Source organism: Penicillium cosmopolitanum, assembly GCF_028827165.1.
Source record: "Penicillium cosmopolitanum strain IBT 29677 chromosome Unknown utg000009l:1.0-9042332.0:1.0-9050551.0, whole genome shotgun sequence".
NCBI classification, from domain to species: domain Eukaryota; kingdom Fungi; phylum Ascomycota; class Eurotiomycetes; order Eurotiales; family Aspergillaceae; genus Penicillium; species Penicillium cosmopolitanum.
Genome location: NW_026622679.1, coordinates 1,646,113 through 1,661,464, shown reverse-complemented (window position 1 = coordinate 1,661,464; position 15,352 = coordinate 1,646,113). Strand labels below are relative to the sequence as shown.

General features: G+C 49.8%; 5 protein-coding genes across 5 annotated transcripts; 2 read left to right on the top strand and 3 right to left on the bottom strand.

The window, feature by feature from the left end:
- Nucleotides 1–807: 807 nt before the first annotated feature.
- N7509_008719 (ubiquitin-binding TORC1 subunit KOG1) lies at nt 808–5,408 on the top strand (the record flags this gene model as incomplete). The annotated part of the gene is made up of 6 exons (XM_056633356.1): nt 808–1,266; nt 1,329–4,043; nt 4,118–4,368; nt 4,429–4,762; nt 4,824–5,161; nt 5,219–5,408. 6 exons carry the CDS (start codon nt 808–810, stop codon nt 5,406–5,408), a joined length of 4,287 nt encoding a protein of 1,428 aa, XP_056483976.1.
- Nucleotides 5,409–6,440: 1,032 nt separating this feature from the next.
- N7509_008718 (uncharacterized protein) lies at nt 6,441–8,885 on the bottom strand (the record flags this gene model as incomplete). The annotated part of the gene is made up of 1 exon (XM_056633355.1): nt 6,441–8,885. The coding sequence occupies one exon, from the start codon at nt 8,883–8,885 to the stop codon at nt 6,441–6,443; it is 2,445 nt and encodes an 814-aa protein (XP_056483975.1).
- A 578-nt stretch (nt 8,886–9,463) lies between these two features.
- On the bottom strand, nt 9,464–12,189 carry N7509_008717 (PA and RING finger domain protein; the record flags this gene model as incomplete). The annotated part of the gene is made up of 3 exons (XM_056633354.1): nt 9,464–9,670; nt 9,709–9,800; nt 9,861–12,189. 3 exons carry the CDS (start codon nt 12,187–12,189, stop codon nt 9,464–9,466), a joined length of 2,628 nt encoding a protein of 875 aa, XP_056483974.1.
- Nucleotides 12,190–12,294: 105 nt separating this feature from the next.
- On the bottom strand, nt 12,295–12,584 carry N7509_008716 (uncharacterized protein; the record flags this gene model as incomplete). The annotated part of the gene is made up of 2 exons (XM_056633353.1): nt 12,295–12,391; nt 12,454–12,584. The coding sequence occupies 2 exons, from the start codon at nt 12,582–12,584 to the stop codon at nt 12,295–12,297; spliced, it is 228 nt and encodes a 75-aa protein (XP_056483973.1).
- Nucleotides 12,585–13,802: 1,218 nt separating this feature from the next.
- N7509_008715 (uncharacterized protein) lies at nt 13,803–14,761 on the top strand (the record flags this gene model as incomplete). Its single annotated transcript, XM_056633352.1, has 2 exons — nt 13,803–14,199; nt 14,250–14,761. 2 exons carry the CDS (start codon nt 13,803–13,805, stop codon nt 14,759–14,761), a joined length of 909 nt encoding a protein of 302 aa, XP_056483972.1.
- Between the last annotated feature and the right edge of the window lie 591 nt (nt 14,762–15,352).

Genomic DNA, 15,352 nt, shown 5'->3' with positions numbered 1-15,352 from the left:
CAACCTCTCAGAAGCGCTCCCCGGGGAAATTTGTTTGTCTCTTGTCATGCATGAACGGCAGAGGCTCCTTACAAGCTGATCATCTAGTGAGACCATCGAGATGTATTGTGATCATCCTGATATCCGAATGCAAAATGTCTTAGACAATGTGTTCATTGGAGATGGCTGCAATGTTCCTAGGTTGATTTCTGTTGTCTTGGCAGATGCCATGAACTAAGTTGGATTTTTGGGCTGGGCGCCTCTTCAGTTCGTTATTTGGCCTGCATGCTCGGGATCGCGTCAAGTAGGTATGCTTCTGTGATTCCCCTGGGAGCTGGGAGCTGGAGTTGGCCAGCAGTCGGCAGGGTAGTGTACTTGAAGAGAGTACTTGGCACACAGGTAGTATGTACGAGTACTATGGAGTACTCGTATGCAATTGGAATACTGTAGATGATAAAAAGTGGAGAGTGTACTACTCGTAGTTAGTACTACTCGTAGAGCTTCCACCTCTCGTGGCCCGGCAAGTGGGTTATTAATAATCCGGGAGGCTGCTGCGTCCAGAACCGGACGGAGACATGGAGACCGCAACGGTTTGCTTGACCCCAGAAGCTCTGACTTGAGCTTCGATATTCACGTGGATCCCTCTAGTGATTCCCATCCTCTCGCTCTTATTGCGACCCTACGGAGACCGCGAACTCCCTTCGGTTGAGTTAAAACACGAGGTGTTGTCTTGGGCCGGCTATCACTCTTCGACTGCCCGACAACCCATCCCCCCCCCCCGCGACCAACCACCCGCCTCTCACGTCACACGATGACCGATTCTACAACATGAGGGATCCCACCGCAGAAATGGAAGAGAATACGCACCAAGCAACGACGAATGGGTCAAGTGAACCCCGCCGTACCAACAAATCAGTTCGAGTCGCGTTTGGCCCTGGGCTAGATTCAACTATCCCCGCTCGCGAAAGATCTCCAGCTCCACTGAGCAGCCACCATCGTTCCTTTACCACTGTCGAACAGAAACAACCCTCCTTGACGCCACCTGCTCGCCCCACGAGCTCCGCTGGTGAGAATGCGGCACTGGCGGTAGATACGCCGCCGCCGCGTCGGCCCTCCCCGCGTAGGGCGGAGACCAGCCGCCCAGCCATGCTGAAACGAGCACGAAGCGACTATGGACCGAGTCGTGCGCTCCTCGATAAATCAGCTGATGACGAAGAGGATTTCGCCATGCGACATGGATGGCAGGAAGAGTATACATCCAGTGAATACCTCAAGATCTTACACTCGGTAAGAATGTGCCGATCAGTGGAATGCGGCGTTGATATCGGAACTAATATCCATACTCTCAGAATTTCTACATGTATTTCACGGAAAAGCGCCACGAGACAAACGGCATTCCCAGAGATCCCGTGGGAAGCTGGCCAAGTCAAGACTGGCGCATGAAAGATCGATTGAAGACTGTGTCGGCGGCCCTTGCGATCTGTTTGAATATTGGCGTCGACCCTCCCGATGTCGTCAAGACAAACCCAACCTCAAAGCTCGAATGCTGGGTGGATCCCACCTCAACTACCGGTGGTGGGCAGAACAAGATCATGGAACAGATCGGCAAGAAGCTTCAAGAGCAGTATGAAACTCTCAGCCTTCGGACTCGATACAAGCAATATCTGGATCCTTCCGTGGATGAAACAAAGAAATTTTGCATTTCGTTGCGTCGGAATGCTAAGGATGAACGGGTTCTTCTCCATTACAACGGTCATGGAGTCCCCTTGCCCACTCAATCCGGCGAAATATGGGTCTTCAACAAGAACTATACTCAATACATCCCGGTGCCCCTTTACGATCTGCAGTCCTGGCTTGCAGGCCCAAGTCTATTTGTCTTCGATGTGTCCCATGCTGGCAATATCGTCTCAAATTTCCATACCTTTGTGGAGAAGCATGAGAAGGAGAATGCCGAAGCGAAGAAACGAGACCCCAACGCGATCGTTCAGAACTATGGTGACTGCATTCTTCTTGCGGCTTGCCAGAAGAACGAGTCACTTCCTACCAACCCAGATCTTCCCGCAGATCTTTTCTCTTGCTGTCTCACAACCCCGATCGAGATTGCTTTACGCTTCTTCATCCTACAAAACCCACTCCGAACAGATATCTCAATCGATGACTTCCATGTCCCCGGTCGTCTCCAGGATCGTCGCAGTCCACTCGGCGAACTCAACTGGATTTTTACCGCTATAACCGATACCATCGCATGGAACACCCTTCCTCGTGCCCTCTTTAAGAAGCTTTTTCGGCAGGACCTTATGGTTGCAGCTCTCTTCCGCAATTTCTTACTTAGCGAACGTATTATGCGTTCGTATAAGTGCCATCCAATATCGACCCCTGAACTCCCAGAAACACACCATCACCCCTTATGGAAGAGTTGGGATCTTGCCGTTGAAATGGTACTCTCGCAGTTGCCTGCTTTAATCGATCAGGAAGAAGGCCGCCGGCAGTATGAATACCAGCATTCTACATTCTTTGCTGAACAGCTCACTGCATTCGAAGTCTATCTCTCCTCTGGTCCCACCAAAAGGAGTCCACCAGATCAACTACCCATCGTACTGCAAGTACTTCTCAGTCAAGCGCACCGGTTGCGAGCATTGATCTTACTCAGCAAATTTCTGGATCTGGGACCATGGGCTGTCCATCTCGCCCTTAGCATCGGAATCTTCCCCTACGTCGTCAAGCTGCTGCAGTCAGCTGCACAGGAGCTCAAGCCAGTCATGGTCTTCATCTGGGCAAGAATTATGGCCGTCGACCACACTGTTCAAAACGATCTTTTGAAAGACAACGGCATCCATTACTTCATCTCCATACTTAATCCATCTTCTCCCATTCCTGTCGGTAACGCCAGCGAGCATCGCGCCATGTGTGCATTCATAGTCTCAATATTCTGCAAAAACTACCCCCAGGGCCAGAATGTTTGCTTGTCTGGTGAATTATTTGACTCCTGTCTAAGGCACCTTGGGGATGTTGAGAACCCTCTCTTGCGACAATGGTCATGCTTATGTCTCAGCATGCTTTGGTGCGACTTCCCTGAAGCGAAATGGATGGGTATCCGCTCTGCTGCCCCTTCGAAGCTCTGTGAATTGAACTTTGATCCGGTTCCCGAGGTTCGAGCCGCAATGCTTCACGCGGTCACAACTTTCCTTGGTATTCCTGACTTAACAGATCAAGTTGCGCAAATTGAGGAGTCGCTAGCCCTATCTGTTCTACCTATGTCAACGGACGGCAGCGTACTTGTGAGAAAAGAGCTTCTTGTTTTCTTCTCGACCTTCGTCAAACGTCACCAAAACAAGTTCTTGGTGGCTGCATATGATGAATTGCAGGATGAGAAAAAGTCTCTAGTACATCGGCTTCAAATTGAGAGTGGTCGTTCAGAGACTCAAAAGAGCGATCAGGTCTCAGAGTCGAAACAGCACCAGCTTTCTCGCAACACCACCTTTGGAGCCCTGTGGAAACAAGTCTTGATCTTTTCTGTTGACCCTCATCCCGATATTTCTCGGGATGCTGGTGCCATTGTCGACTTCATCCACTTGGCTCTTCTAGAGTCGCCGATGGCGATGGTTGCTGACAAAATCAGAATTGAGATCCTTGACCTCACATATCGCCTTTCGCAAAAGCTTCAAATTTATGAGCGTCCCGAGGCAAAGAAAACTGCGTCTCCTTCAACTCCACCATCTTCCACAGCGGCATCTGCCAAACAAGAAGGCTATCTGTCACTTGGCTTCCGGCGGACCGCCAGCGTTGCCGCTTCCCTCAAGAATCTTGCATTTGGCTCAGGAACAGGGGAGCAAGGCTCCGACAGCTCACCCCCATCTTCGCCCTCTAAGAGCCGCATGCCCATAACCCCTCGCGGCCGCGCGCCCCCTGAATGGACTCGCCCTCCGGAAGTCAACGATCACGTCGCCCCAGCCACCGCATATCACCATGCCCCTGTCCCGAGATCTCGGGGGTTTGAAGCCAAGAACCCAGAAGTAGCGCCGATGATCCCACTGAAAAGCAGGTTTTTGGACTGGTCTACAGAGGTAATTCTAATCTTTCTTATCAAACCATCAAAAGTCCTATAGAAGTCTATGAACATTTGCTCACCTATTTGAAGTACTTCCGCGAGCCCCAGATGAAACCCAATGAGCCCGACGAGCCCGGTAGCTCCGATTACAATGAGCGTCTCTGGAGACGCGGCCGCAACGAAAAAATCATTGCGGAAACACAACCTTTGAAGAGCAAGGCCGGCACGAGCCGATGGGATAACTCAACTACACTCCTTACTAATAGTAGCCAGCCTCTGAAGATGTGCTTCCACCAATTTGAGGATCACCTTGCTGTTGCAGATGATCGTGACACCATCGCGTGGGTTTTTCTACATTTTTTTCTTAGGATATATGCCTCAGTACTGATATTTTTCTACAGAATTTGGGATTGGCAGAGTCACAGGCGACTGAACCAGTTCTCTAACGGCAACCCAGTTGGATCAAAGATCAATGAAATTCGATACATCAACGAAGATGACCAAGCATTACTGTTGACTGGTTCCTCCGACGGTGTACTGAAGCTTTACCGCAACTACGAGTTTTCTGGGCGTATCGAAGTTGTTACCGCGTTCCGCGCCTTACCAGAGCTACTTCCCAGCAATCGAAATGCCGGACTTGTGCTGGACTGGCAGCAAGGTCAGGGCAAGGCTCTCGTTGCGGGCGATGTCAAGGTCATCAGAGTGTGGAATGCTGCAACTGAAGTCTGCACCAACGTAAGTCCAGTTTCTGGAACACGCCATTATGTGATGTGTGACTGACACATCTCGCAAATAGGATATCCCTGCACGTTCCGGTTCCTGCATCACGTCTTTGACATCCGACCAAGTTGCTGGTAATATCTTTGTTGCTGGATTTGGCGACGGAGCTGTCCGAGTCTTTGACCAGCGACTGAAGCCGACCACCTCTATGGTCAAGGTCTGGCGTGAGCACAAACAATGGATTACAAATGTGCATATGCAACGTGGTGGTTTGCGTGAACTCATTTCCGGCAGCCGCAATGGCGAGATTCGACTTTGGGATCTTCGCATGGACAATGCCCTTTCAACTATCTACGCAACCAAGGACACACTTCGAACATTGAGTGTCCATGAGCATGCTCCTGTGTTTAGCATGTATGTTCTTCATCATTTGTTATCTTACAAATTTTTGTCACTAACTCATATTTCCAGGGGCACAAACCGCCACGAGGTCAAGACCTACAATGTCGACGGCACATATCTCTCCTCTTTCGAGCCCTACTCGAGCTTCCTTCACCACAACCGCTCTTCTCCCATCGCCAGCACAGCTTTCCACCCCCACCGTACAATGCTTGCATGCGCTGCATTGAATGACCATCACATCAACCTTGTCTCCTGCTAGATCAACTAAACCCATTATGACGCAGACTTTTTTTTTCTTCTCCCTTCCTGTATGACTTCTTCTGTGCCATTCTATTTATAATATGGCTCGCAATACACTAGCCCGCAAGTTATACGGCGTCCTGGCGAACGGATTTAGCAACTTTTTCTTTCTCTTGCTCTCATACCTTCTTATGCAGTCTTTTTTTGCTCCTCATGCTGTCTGTGGGTTAACTTCCTTCAAATTTTTGGTGATTTTTCTTTCTTTCTTCCTTTCTTTCTTTCTTTCTCTTCACTTCTTTCACGAGACAACGCATTCTTCTCGTAATGCATAATCCTCGCTTTTCTTTAGTAATTCAATTCCCCGCGTTGGTATCAAGCTTTTCTATGATGGGATTGAGGCTGGGGAGACTGGGCTGTGATTTCTTCCGCGTTTGAGGCACAGATCGATCTTCAGTGTCTGCCTTTTGATGGCTCCTTTCATCTTGCTGATTATTAGCAATAGTAATATGTTGATATGTGCTTTTTGCCTCCTTCCTCTAAATATTTCATGGAGCCACACTGGCATCTATGTCTTTCAAGTTCGAGAGCACAAGCTAGACCCTGATACTATGGAAGGGCTTTAGGTGTCACGTGTAATTAATCATATACCAACTACTAGAAGGAATTTACCGGGATGCGTATGGCAAATATTTTCGAATTTCAAACACTAGACACTCGTTTTCATCTTGGATAGATATTACTATACATAGAGCAAAGGCAGACACTTTGGTTGACCCAAACATATTCACGTTCAACCTTTGGAGTTCCCATTGAGTATCCACCCTGCATATCGCTGCAGTCCCTTGAAGGAATGATATGGCATCAACAATCCTTCTCGCAAATTATGATTCCCAGCTGCATATCACCTAGCATTTTCCATGATCGAATCATCGGACGAGAAGACATTGCACTACAGACACAAAAACAGGGCGGTGGTCCGGAAGATGTACTAGTTTCGCCCCCTTCAGGTGCATCATAATTGCCAGATAGCGCTGGATATATGCCATCATCATCATCGTCTGTTGCGGCTTCGAGGAAGAGGGCTAGGAGACCCGTCGGGAGCTTGCGTTCCATAACGAGCAAGGGCAATACCACGGGCAGCAGCGTAGGGTGGGCGTGAAGGACGCTCCTCGGGAATTGAGTCAGCGATGATATCCATGCAATCTCTACTCCCAAAAGAACGGGGGCTTATTACGCAACTTGCGAAGGAGGGTCGTGGGGTTTGATCTGGCTCCCATGCCTCGATCATGATACGTGGGGGCTCGGCTCTGCTTGGACCCTCGACAAAATCATAATAGGATGCCAGGTTCTCAACAGAATTTATGGATTGTTGAGTGATTTGGTTATTATGCATGTCTGGGTACGCAGGGTAATGGGACTGAACAGAGATGTCCGAGCAAAGTAAGGACCTTGGGGCAGGGTAGTCATCAGAATCCCAGAAGGAGCTTGGGCTGTTTGTACCCCGTTGAATCTGTGCAGAATTCCTGGGTGCTGCCGAGAAGGACTGCAGATGATGATCTAGATTATGAGAGGAATGAAAAGGGGTAGCCATGTCCATGCGAGGTATTTTGGCTCTAAGCGATTCTCCGTAGGGTGGTGGACAGTTGGCCCCCTGTGGTCCCATGTATGGCACATGGCAAGCGTTGTTTCGAAAATCCTGATGAACTTGGGGATTGTCACGAACCTCTGCAATATTCCAGTCAGGAATACCTCGAAGATCCACAAAATTGGCTTGGTGGTGTGGGATACGGCCCTCTACGTAACGATGTCCAGTCGGAGGGAAAACGGAGGGTCTCTGAAAATTGGAGTATCCATCAGCATAACTCCACAGTCTCTTGCAAGCGATTTCGAAGACCGATACCAGCTGCTGAGTCTGGGGGTCACCGGCTAGGATGCGAGTAGGCGACATTCGAGAATTCGATGGTGTATCCCAAAACCTGTGGCTTGGGTCCCACAGGATGTGATTGTATTCCTTCTCAATGTCAAAGGTCCGAGAAGGGCTTGCAGGATTAAACGGTCCAGAGCCATAGAGATTTGTCCCAGGGGCCATGCGCCAGAATTCAACATCCCTGTGCAATCCCCCATTAGACGTGTTCTCATTTTCAATAGATTCATGTTGGCGCATTTCAGTCCATTGCTCGACCCGATCTGCTGTGAAATGATCCATGAACTCAGCTTCAAACTCCATGACTATGATATTTCGCAACCTACGTTCATCCGAGCATTCGATACCAGGTGGAGCGCGAACTGCAGCTGGGGTGGCATGGCTGGGAGCGTAGCCAGTATTCGAGATTTCAGAAGCCGCAGAAACCCTATAAGGAACAGGACGATGGGTAGCAGGCTGCAGGCTAAGCCCTGTCTCGGATCGTTCTGGGCCTGCAAACAAAATGCCGTCATCGGCTAATGCAGTTGGCTCGATCGGACCCTCTCTACTGCCAGAGCCAGAATCGGATGCTGAGGGATTGGTTGCCGTAATTGCTTGAACGGTGGTCGTGTCATTTATTGGAATCGCTTTCACTCGAGATATGGCGCCAACCTGTTTGGGCTTGATAGGATGAGAACTGGTATCCATTGCGGGGGTATCTTGAGAAGAAAGTGAAACATTCGAACCCTCGCTCATAGAGGTAGCCACTGTTTTACCCTGGCCTGATGCCTCCATTACCTTTGTGGCATGCTTTTCCTTCAGAGGAGCCGCGCTAGCCTGAGACTTCGGGAGTGCTGGAAAGTCTTCCATAGTCAGTCGCACTGCTTGGACTGGCTCCACGTGGCTTGGTATCTGAGAACTCGAGTCTTCGGATCTCAGAGGGTTCTGCTTTTCTATCACGGGGGTTTTCTGTGCCAATGATGGTTGAAAGGGGGCCACGGTAGCCACCAAAGGCCGAGACTGTGGAAAAGGACGAGGAGGCGGAACGAATGGATGCAATAACTGAGGGAAATTCGCCTCAGAGATTCGGGAGTTATGACCTTCAACTCTCATGTTCGGATATGCCTCATACGAAGGCATCGCGGGCATCTCCGCTGGGTATTGAAACTGATTTTGTTGATAGACTGGACTCGGTTGGAAATAGTAGCCAGAAGAAGAGTTGAACCCGGGAGTAAATGACGTTCCTTGGTAATACCCTGGAGCATTGGGTGCAGGTGGATAGGGAACAGGTGTAGAGGCTGAGTAGTGCGGCGAAGGTTGGTAAGAGTGATAGCACGGGTATGGATAACCATTACCTCGGCCGTCATAAGGGGGTCGACCTGGGACGGGATAAGGATTCTGAGGCTGGTAAGGATAAGCAGGGTAGGGATTGGGGTAGTAGTAGCCCGGAGCATTCTGTGGACCAGGATACGTCGGGGGATGTTGAAGAACAGGGTTATCGACATAACCATGAACAGCACTTGGAACACCCTGATGGTCCATTCGATACCGCGCCGCGCGATCTCTGCGTCTCAACGAGGTTGATGAAGACATGATTGAACCTGGATAGAGGTTTGCGATGACAAGCAAAGAAGAGAGTGAAGAGGAGTGAAGAGGAGTGAAGTAGTAAACAATGGACCAACGGAAGGAAGGTGAGGTCTGGAGGTACTCTCAGGTACTCAGCAGGCGCCATTGCCATTTTGGGAAGTTGGGGAGGCAAGACCCGCTTGGCTTTAGTAAGACAACTTGAGGTTGGATTGTTCCAAAGTTTAAGTTCATCTATGGACCCTTGAGCTACGTACTGATACCAGTAGAAGACAAAGAATCTCAGTTAGTTAATGGGGGAGACGGTTAATCCTCCAGTGCAAGGGTATCCATCCACTCAAGGCTTCAATTCAACGAAGAAATATTACAAACGAATGACCTTGCGGCGTATCCCAGCCGCCTCAACAACGCTCGCGGGTGATTTGCAACCGCAAAGCACTTCGAGATGTTCCCGCTAAACGCCCTGCAAATCAAATCATAAGGGAATCAAACAATCGCTAATACAGCATGCGTGAAAGTGGTGAGAGCAAATACCACGGTGTGGCTACAGAGAGATAGAGGTAAGAACAGGGGAGATCTCAATATGGTTAGCGATTCCGGTCCGCACGAGCTTGGTGCCAAATAGTATCGCCACTGAGAGCGGAAAAGCTGAGAGTTGCGAGATTCCTCCAGCTTGACTGTGGTGCAGAGCTAGCATGGGCATCAAGACCCGCATGTTGTTCGGTGTCCATATCATCACTCATGCTGGCAATGAGGAGCGGAGCGGACGAGGATTCCGACTGCAAATTCGGCGTCTGAATATGACCTTCGGTAGGTTCTTCGTTTTGCTCACGGGAGTCATCCCCGCAAGAATGCGCCAATGAGCGAACAACATCTCCTTTGCAAATCGGACATGTTCGTCGTCTGGTTGTGAGCCACGGAGTACTAGAATAGTTTAGTACAACTATACAGCGTTGAACAGGGCTATTAAAATTAGTCACTTACATGCATTCCACATGGAATTCATGCCCACAGGCAAACTCATCACCCGGCTTTGTCCATCAATATACTCCTCGAGGCAAACAACACATTCCACCTGTCTACCAGTATATTTACGACGCCACAGGATTGACCCGGACTGTAAAGTGGTTGACTTCTCTTCCTTTGGTGTCAGTGATGAGTCAACAGTCATTCCGGCAATAGTCTGAGAGCGTGATCGCGTTGGTCGAGACGCGCCTGATAAATTTCCACTGCCAAGAAGTGGAGAGGCTGGTGTGACAGGCCCCGGAATAGCGTTCCGTAAAGAGCTGGAGCTAGAAGAGGACGAAATACTGGCAATTGTGTGGTAAGTTCGGACGGGAAGGCGTTCAACAACAGATTTTGGAGCGCGCCAGCGACGTCGCCGAATTCGGGATCGAAGCAATAGCAAAGCGTATACAACGGTCAATGTCAGTAACGGGCTGATGACAAGGACTAGGAGAGTGTCGAAGAATGGGCTTGTTGACATGCTGGTGGGCGTCAACGTGACCCAGAGGCCTTCGTGCTCTGTAAACATGGGGTTCGCGGTTGCGGACGACTGGGCCACAGTTTGGGTTTTCTGGTTGATAGGTGGATTCTGTACCAGAGGAGAAGCAGATGGCTGAGCCACTTGTTTTGAATCTTCATCGCCCCAGCCGAAATGACTCGAGAACCACCCCGTGCCAGCTTGGCTGGATTCTTCTTTTGCAGCATTGGGTTCTTTCTCCAACTCTTTTACCTTGGCGTCATGGACGTTACCGGTGGACCTGTCAATGCTTTGATATTCACCACTACCAGGGGTGATACTTCCACCACGTAGGATGTTGGTGCCTGATTCAATATCGTTATCAGGAGCTGAAGTCTTCAAGCTTTCCTTTCCACTTGTAGAGGTACTAGGTATTGGAAGCGCACTTTCGCGCGGGGGCATTAAATCGGGGTCTCTCCAGTCTTGAACTCCAATGACGAAGTCGTCACCATCGACACTTTCAGATACGAGACCGATCGGGGGGCTGCTTGACTTGTCGTCAGCTTTGCCACGATGGCGGGATTTCTCCTTGAGACTCTTGGATGATTGCGATCGAGAGCTAGCGGAGTCCCAGGATCCAAGTCTCATCCAGTCAAGATTTCCGCTATTAGGCGGGCGTCTGCTGTCACCAGCAATTTTGGAGCCTCCATGGCGATCACACAGCCCTAGCAAAGAGCCGAGTGTGCGGAAAAAGCCGCCACTGGGCTGAGCAGCAGTAGGCCGCTCATTAATTGTAGACGAGCTCATAGAAGAGACCGTAGGCGTAGACACCAGAATCGAAGTTGTTGTAGCTGTGGCTTTCTGCACATCGACATTAGCCTGGCCGGCAAGCTTTGCCTGAAGCGATGTCAAAGCATCTCCAACCCCATGGGCTGCGCCTGAATGACCCGGTATCAATGACGAGAGAAGATGACCGGTTGTATGTGAAGTAAATAGGGCTGGAATGGTAATATTCGACGTATCACCTCGAGCATACATGGTGACCAAGTTGCCACCACGGGTATCGTCTCCTACTATCACCGCCGTGGCGCCTCGGCGTTGGGCCCACTTCACTTTCTCCAGGAATCCACAGCCACCGCGACTCAGCAGTACAACATTTCCCTGGATCTCGGCCATTTCTTGCAGCGACTGGATATCGGCATGGGTGTATTGCTTGCTTTGTACGTAGTCGCCGTATTTCCGGGTCGCCCCCGCACCTGACGCGCCAGATTCCGGTAGAGGGTGATGCAAATGGTCGTCGGTCCCATCATTCGTGGAGAGGGAAGCACCATCATGGCGGTCGTTTGGACGGACGGACTCCACCTGCGATGGCAGCCGGGGCCGATTTTGTGGAACAGCAGCATCGTCCATCGTGCCACCGCCGGGTCTGCTGGTTTTCTGTTCCGTGCCCCTTGGGGGCGCATCCTGAGTTTTATGGCCACTTCCCTCGCCCCAGCCGGGAATATCGGAGCAGCCCAGCTCACCCTCTGACGCTGTAGCAAGTCCTGGCTCTCCAAAGCCACTGCCGACCCAAAGCCGGCCACTCAGGCCTTTGCCGGGTAAAAGTGGGCCGAACGCTGCGGGGCGGGCGAGGAAGAAAGTCGAGTTGTCATCGGTGAGGCTGATGATGGCGGACGGGGGGAAGAGAGAGGTCGGGATATTGAAGGAAAACAAGGCATGCAGCCCGGACGAGCGTCCAGCGAGTGTATTGGGGGTTGCGACCTTTGACGAGGAGAAGGCGGAGAAGAGGGTGAAAAGGATAGGGAAGAAGATTAGGCAGAAGAGTCCCAGAAGAAGGCGTGACGACCGCATCTCTGGCAGCGGTATGAGAATCGAGAGGACTAGAGAATTTGAGAGAAGTGCAGACGGATATGTCGAGGGAGCCCAGTAGATGGTTTGCCTGGAACTCCCGTTGTATCACAACGGCTGACGGATGGGACGGTCGACCAATCCAACGGTTGGCGTATAGCGAACAGGCGGCCACTCATCGAGGACAATGAGCAGCACCGCTAAGCTAAACAATAAAAAAACGAAGCGACAGTCACGGTCAAAACATAAACTCACACTCACACTCACACGCCCAGAATACAAAAGGGGGAGAGGGGCACAGAGGATGCAAAGGAGTTGGTCTTAAGGCAGTATGAGTAGTCAGTCCCGGGGTGGACAAAGCTCCCGAGTGGGATTAGGTAACCCTCTTGTGACGGCATTGTGTGTCATGCCTGAGGCAGACTTGCCAAGGCTTGTGGTCATATTACTTGATCACATTGTCTGGTCATCAGGTGAATGGGAGAAGGGTTAATATCTAGAGGTCCCGTTGAGATCTTGACAGCAATCTACAGAGTAAATCAACATAACTCGTGAGTCGTATGTACCTCAGGCTTTCTGAGACTAGCTGACGCGGATCTCCCCAGTCCCAGTCCCACTCTCGGGACCGACCCACGTCCGAGTCTTAGTCTTGTCATAACCACGACATCGCGATCAGACAGCAACATAGTGGTACAGATACCGTTGACTATATAATAACTTCAAGACCAGGAGACTACTATATATAATCCAATCAAATACTCCAAGAGTTCACATACACACTACTAGTACATTTCTACCCTGGAGATGAGAACAATGGTTGCTTCTCCACTTAACTATCCCATCACAGCTTAGTGGACTACCCGCTGACATGACGTACGATACTTCGTACTCCATATCAATACTTTGCCACTTTTACTCGGCTATACCGTGGATATTTGTTTTGGTAGACCTAGACCATGCGAATGAAGGTGAAAAACAGAAAAGGCCAGCGAAACTTCGACACCAAGCCACTGCATATGATGTTACTGCGTATCCACGTATTGAGGGTATCATGGCCATTGAGAAATCACCTTCCTTATTAATCGACCCATGGAAATATGACAACAGCTTTAGGAGGCAAATCCCCAGTCATGCTTCCACGGCTCTCGTCTCCACGCGATCTCGGGGTGTGGATACAATTGAGACCCTTGTCCAGTGGCGAGGCTTGGTCTCGTCTTCATAGCTCATGACGCCAGATGACATGGGTATGGATGGTTCCGTTATTCGCTGGAAGCTGGCCGTTTCAGCATCTTGGGTATACCGCCAGAACGTCATTGAGCTTTCAAAAAGACTGAATGGAATATCTCCCGGCCTGACTGGTCCCTTCTATCCTTCCAACCCCGCGTTATGGCGTCACTGATTTCAAGATGCGGTAATTTCACAATGGAGTGAAGTGAACTAATGCGTGTCCATGAATGTATAAATTATCGCTCGGTCAGTTCTCTGGATCGAATTACGTTCGAAGTACTTCAAGTTCTAGTACAAACTACTAGTATTTAAACTATCACACCTTCAAGTTTAACTTGTCATTTGCTTCCACCAAAAACTTTCTAGACCCAAATCTGAACATATTCCTCGCCATGTCGAATTTGATGCACAAGGTCAAGGATGCACTCACTGGCCACAATGAGCACAAAGGGTCCTCCCATGATTCGTCTGACCAGAATATTGAACATAACCGGGGCCAGTACAACTCGTCTGCCATGGGCTCCGAGGCTCGTGATACATATGGTACCAATCCCCAAGATAGCAGTATTCATAATCCCAGAATGAGTACGGACAACAATATGAACACCGGTAGAAGTGCCACTAGAAATACCGAGGACTACGGCTCTGGTGGATACAGTGCTGGTGGTTTCCCCGACTCTAAGAAGAGTGATTTGAAAGACACATTGGGCTCGAACACGATGGGCACCACAGGAAACCATGGATCTGGTAGATATCAGACTGGCACTAGTGGTATGGATGCCATGCGAGGTAACTGAAAAAGCAAAATTATCAGATACGCCATTTGCTAACATCAATAGATACTGCTAATGCGTACGGCTCGAGCACCACGGGCACTACTGGTGCTACGGGTAGCCACGATGCCAGTGGCTCTAATACCGAAGCTTATCGTGATTACACGAGAGATACGAGCGGGCTTGCCTCATCTGATAGACCTTCTGGGGGCTATGATTCGGGCATGGGTACTGGGAACTCCAAACCCGATGCCACAACTTATAACTCTAGCTACGCTGGAGGGTATGGCTCTAGCGAACTGAATACCGGTCAAATGCCAGTGGATGCCTCCACCTCAGGGTATGGAGCTTCCGGTATGGGTGATAGGACCAATGACACCAACCTCGGCGGTAGCCACGGCTACAACACTCGCAGCAATGCCGGATCCAATATGGCTAACCAGATGGAGTCTCGCGGCGAATCTGAGCTCAACAACCGTACCGACCAGCAGGGATTCGGTGGCACTGCCGCCGCCGGGGTAGCAGCTCTAACACCCAGAGAAGAAGATCTTCCGGACCACACAGCTCTAATCTTCTGAACAAGTTGGATCCCCGTGTGAGGAGTTCTGATTATGAGAATCAAACTGCTGGTGGTCAGCAGCGTGGATGGTAAAAGGGCGCGTCCCATAACGTGTACATGTATTGTTGTTACTCATTGATCTTATTTAATGTTGAACCTTGCTACTAGTATGTCTGATTTTATGTTTTTATTCGACTGGTCTTTTCATTTCCATACTTTTCGATAAGTGTACTATGCCGGTTGACAGTATACTGGGATCTGACCATGTCGTATTTTCAAGTTGTTACAGAACTTCCAATGTAGTGAAATTTGGACTATAGCATTATCTTAAAAAAAGGCCGAAGAACAACTTTCTTACACTCTACGACCTATTTACAAGTTGAATATAGACATCTGAAAATGAAGCAGAAACCGACTCCTTTTGGCAACTGGGACAGACGCCGTTGACATACTAACAAACGAATCTACACTGGGAGAAACATCTGCAAACGCTCAACCGGCAAAAAGAACTGCGCTCGCTAAAGTGAAGCATACGAAATCGAGGGAAAGAACTAGAAGGTTGCACTATCAAGACATGATCGATAGTGCTCGTGAACAGGATTTAATTGAA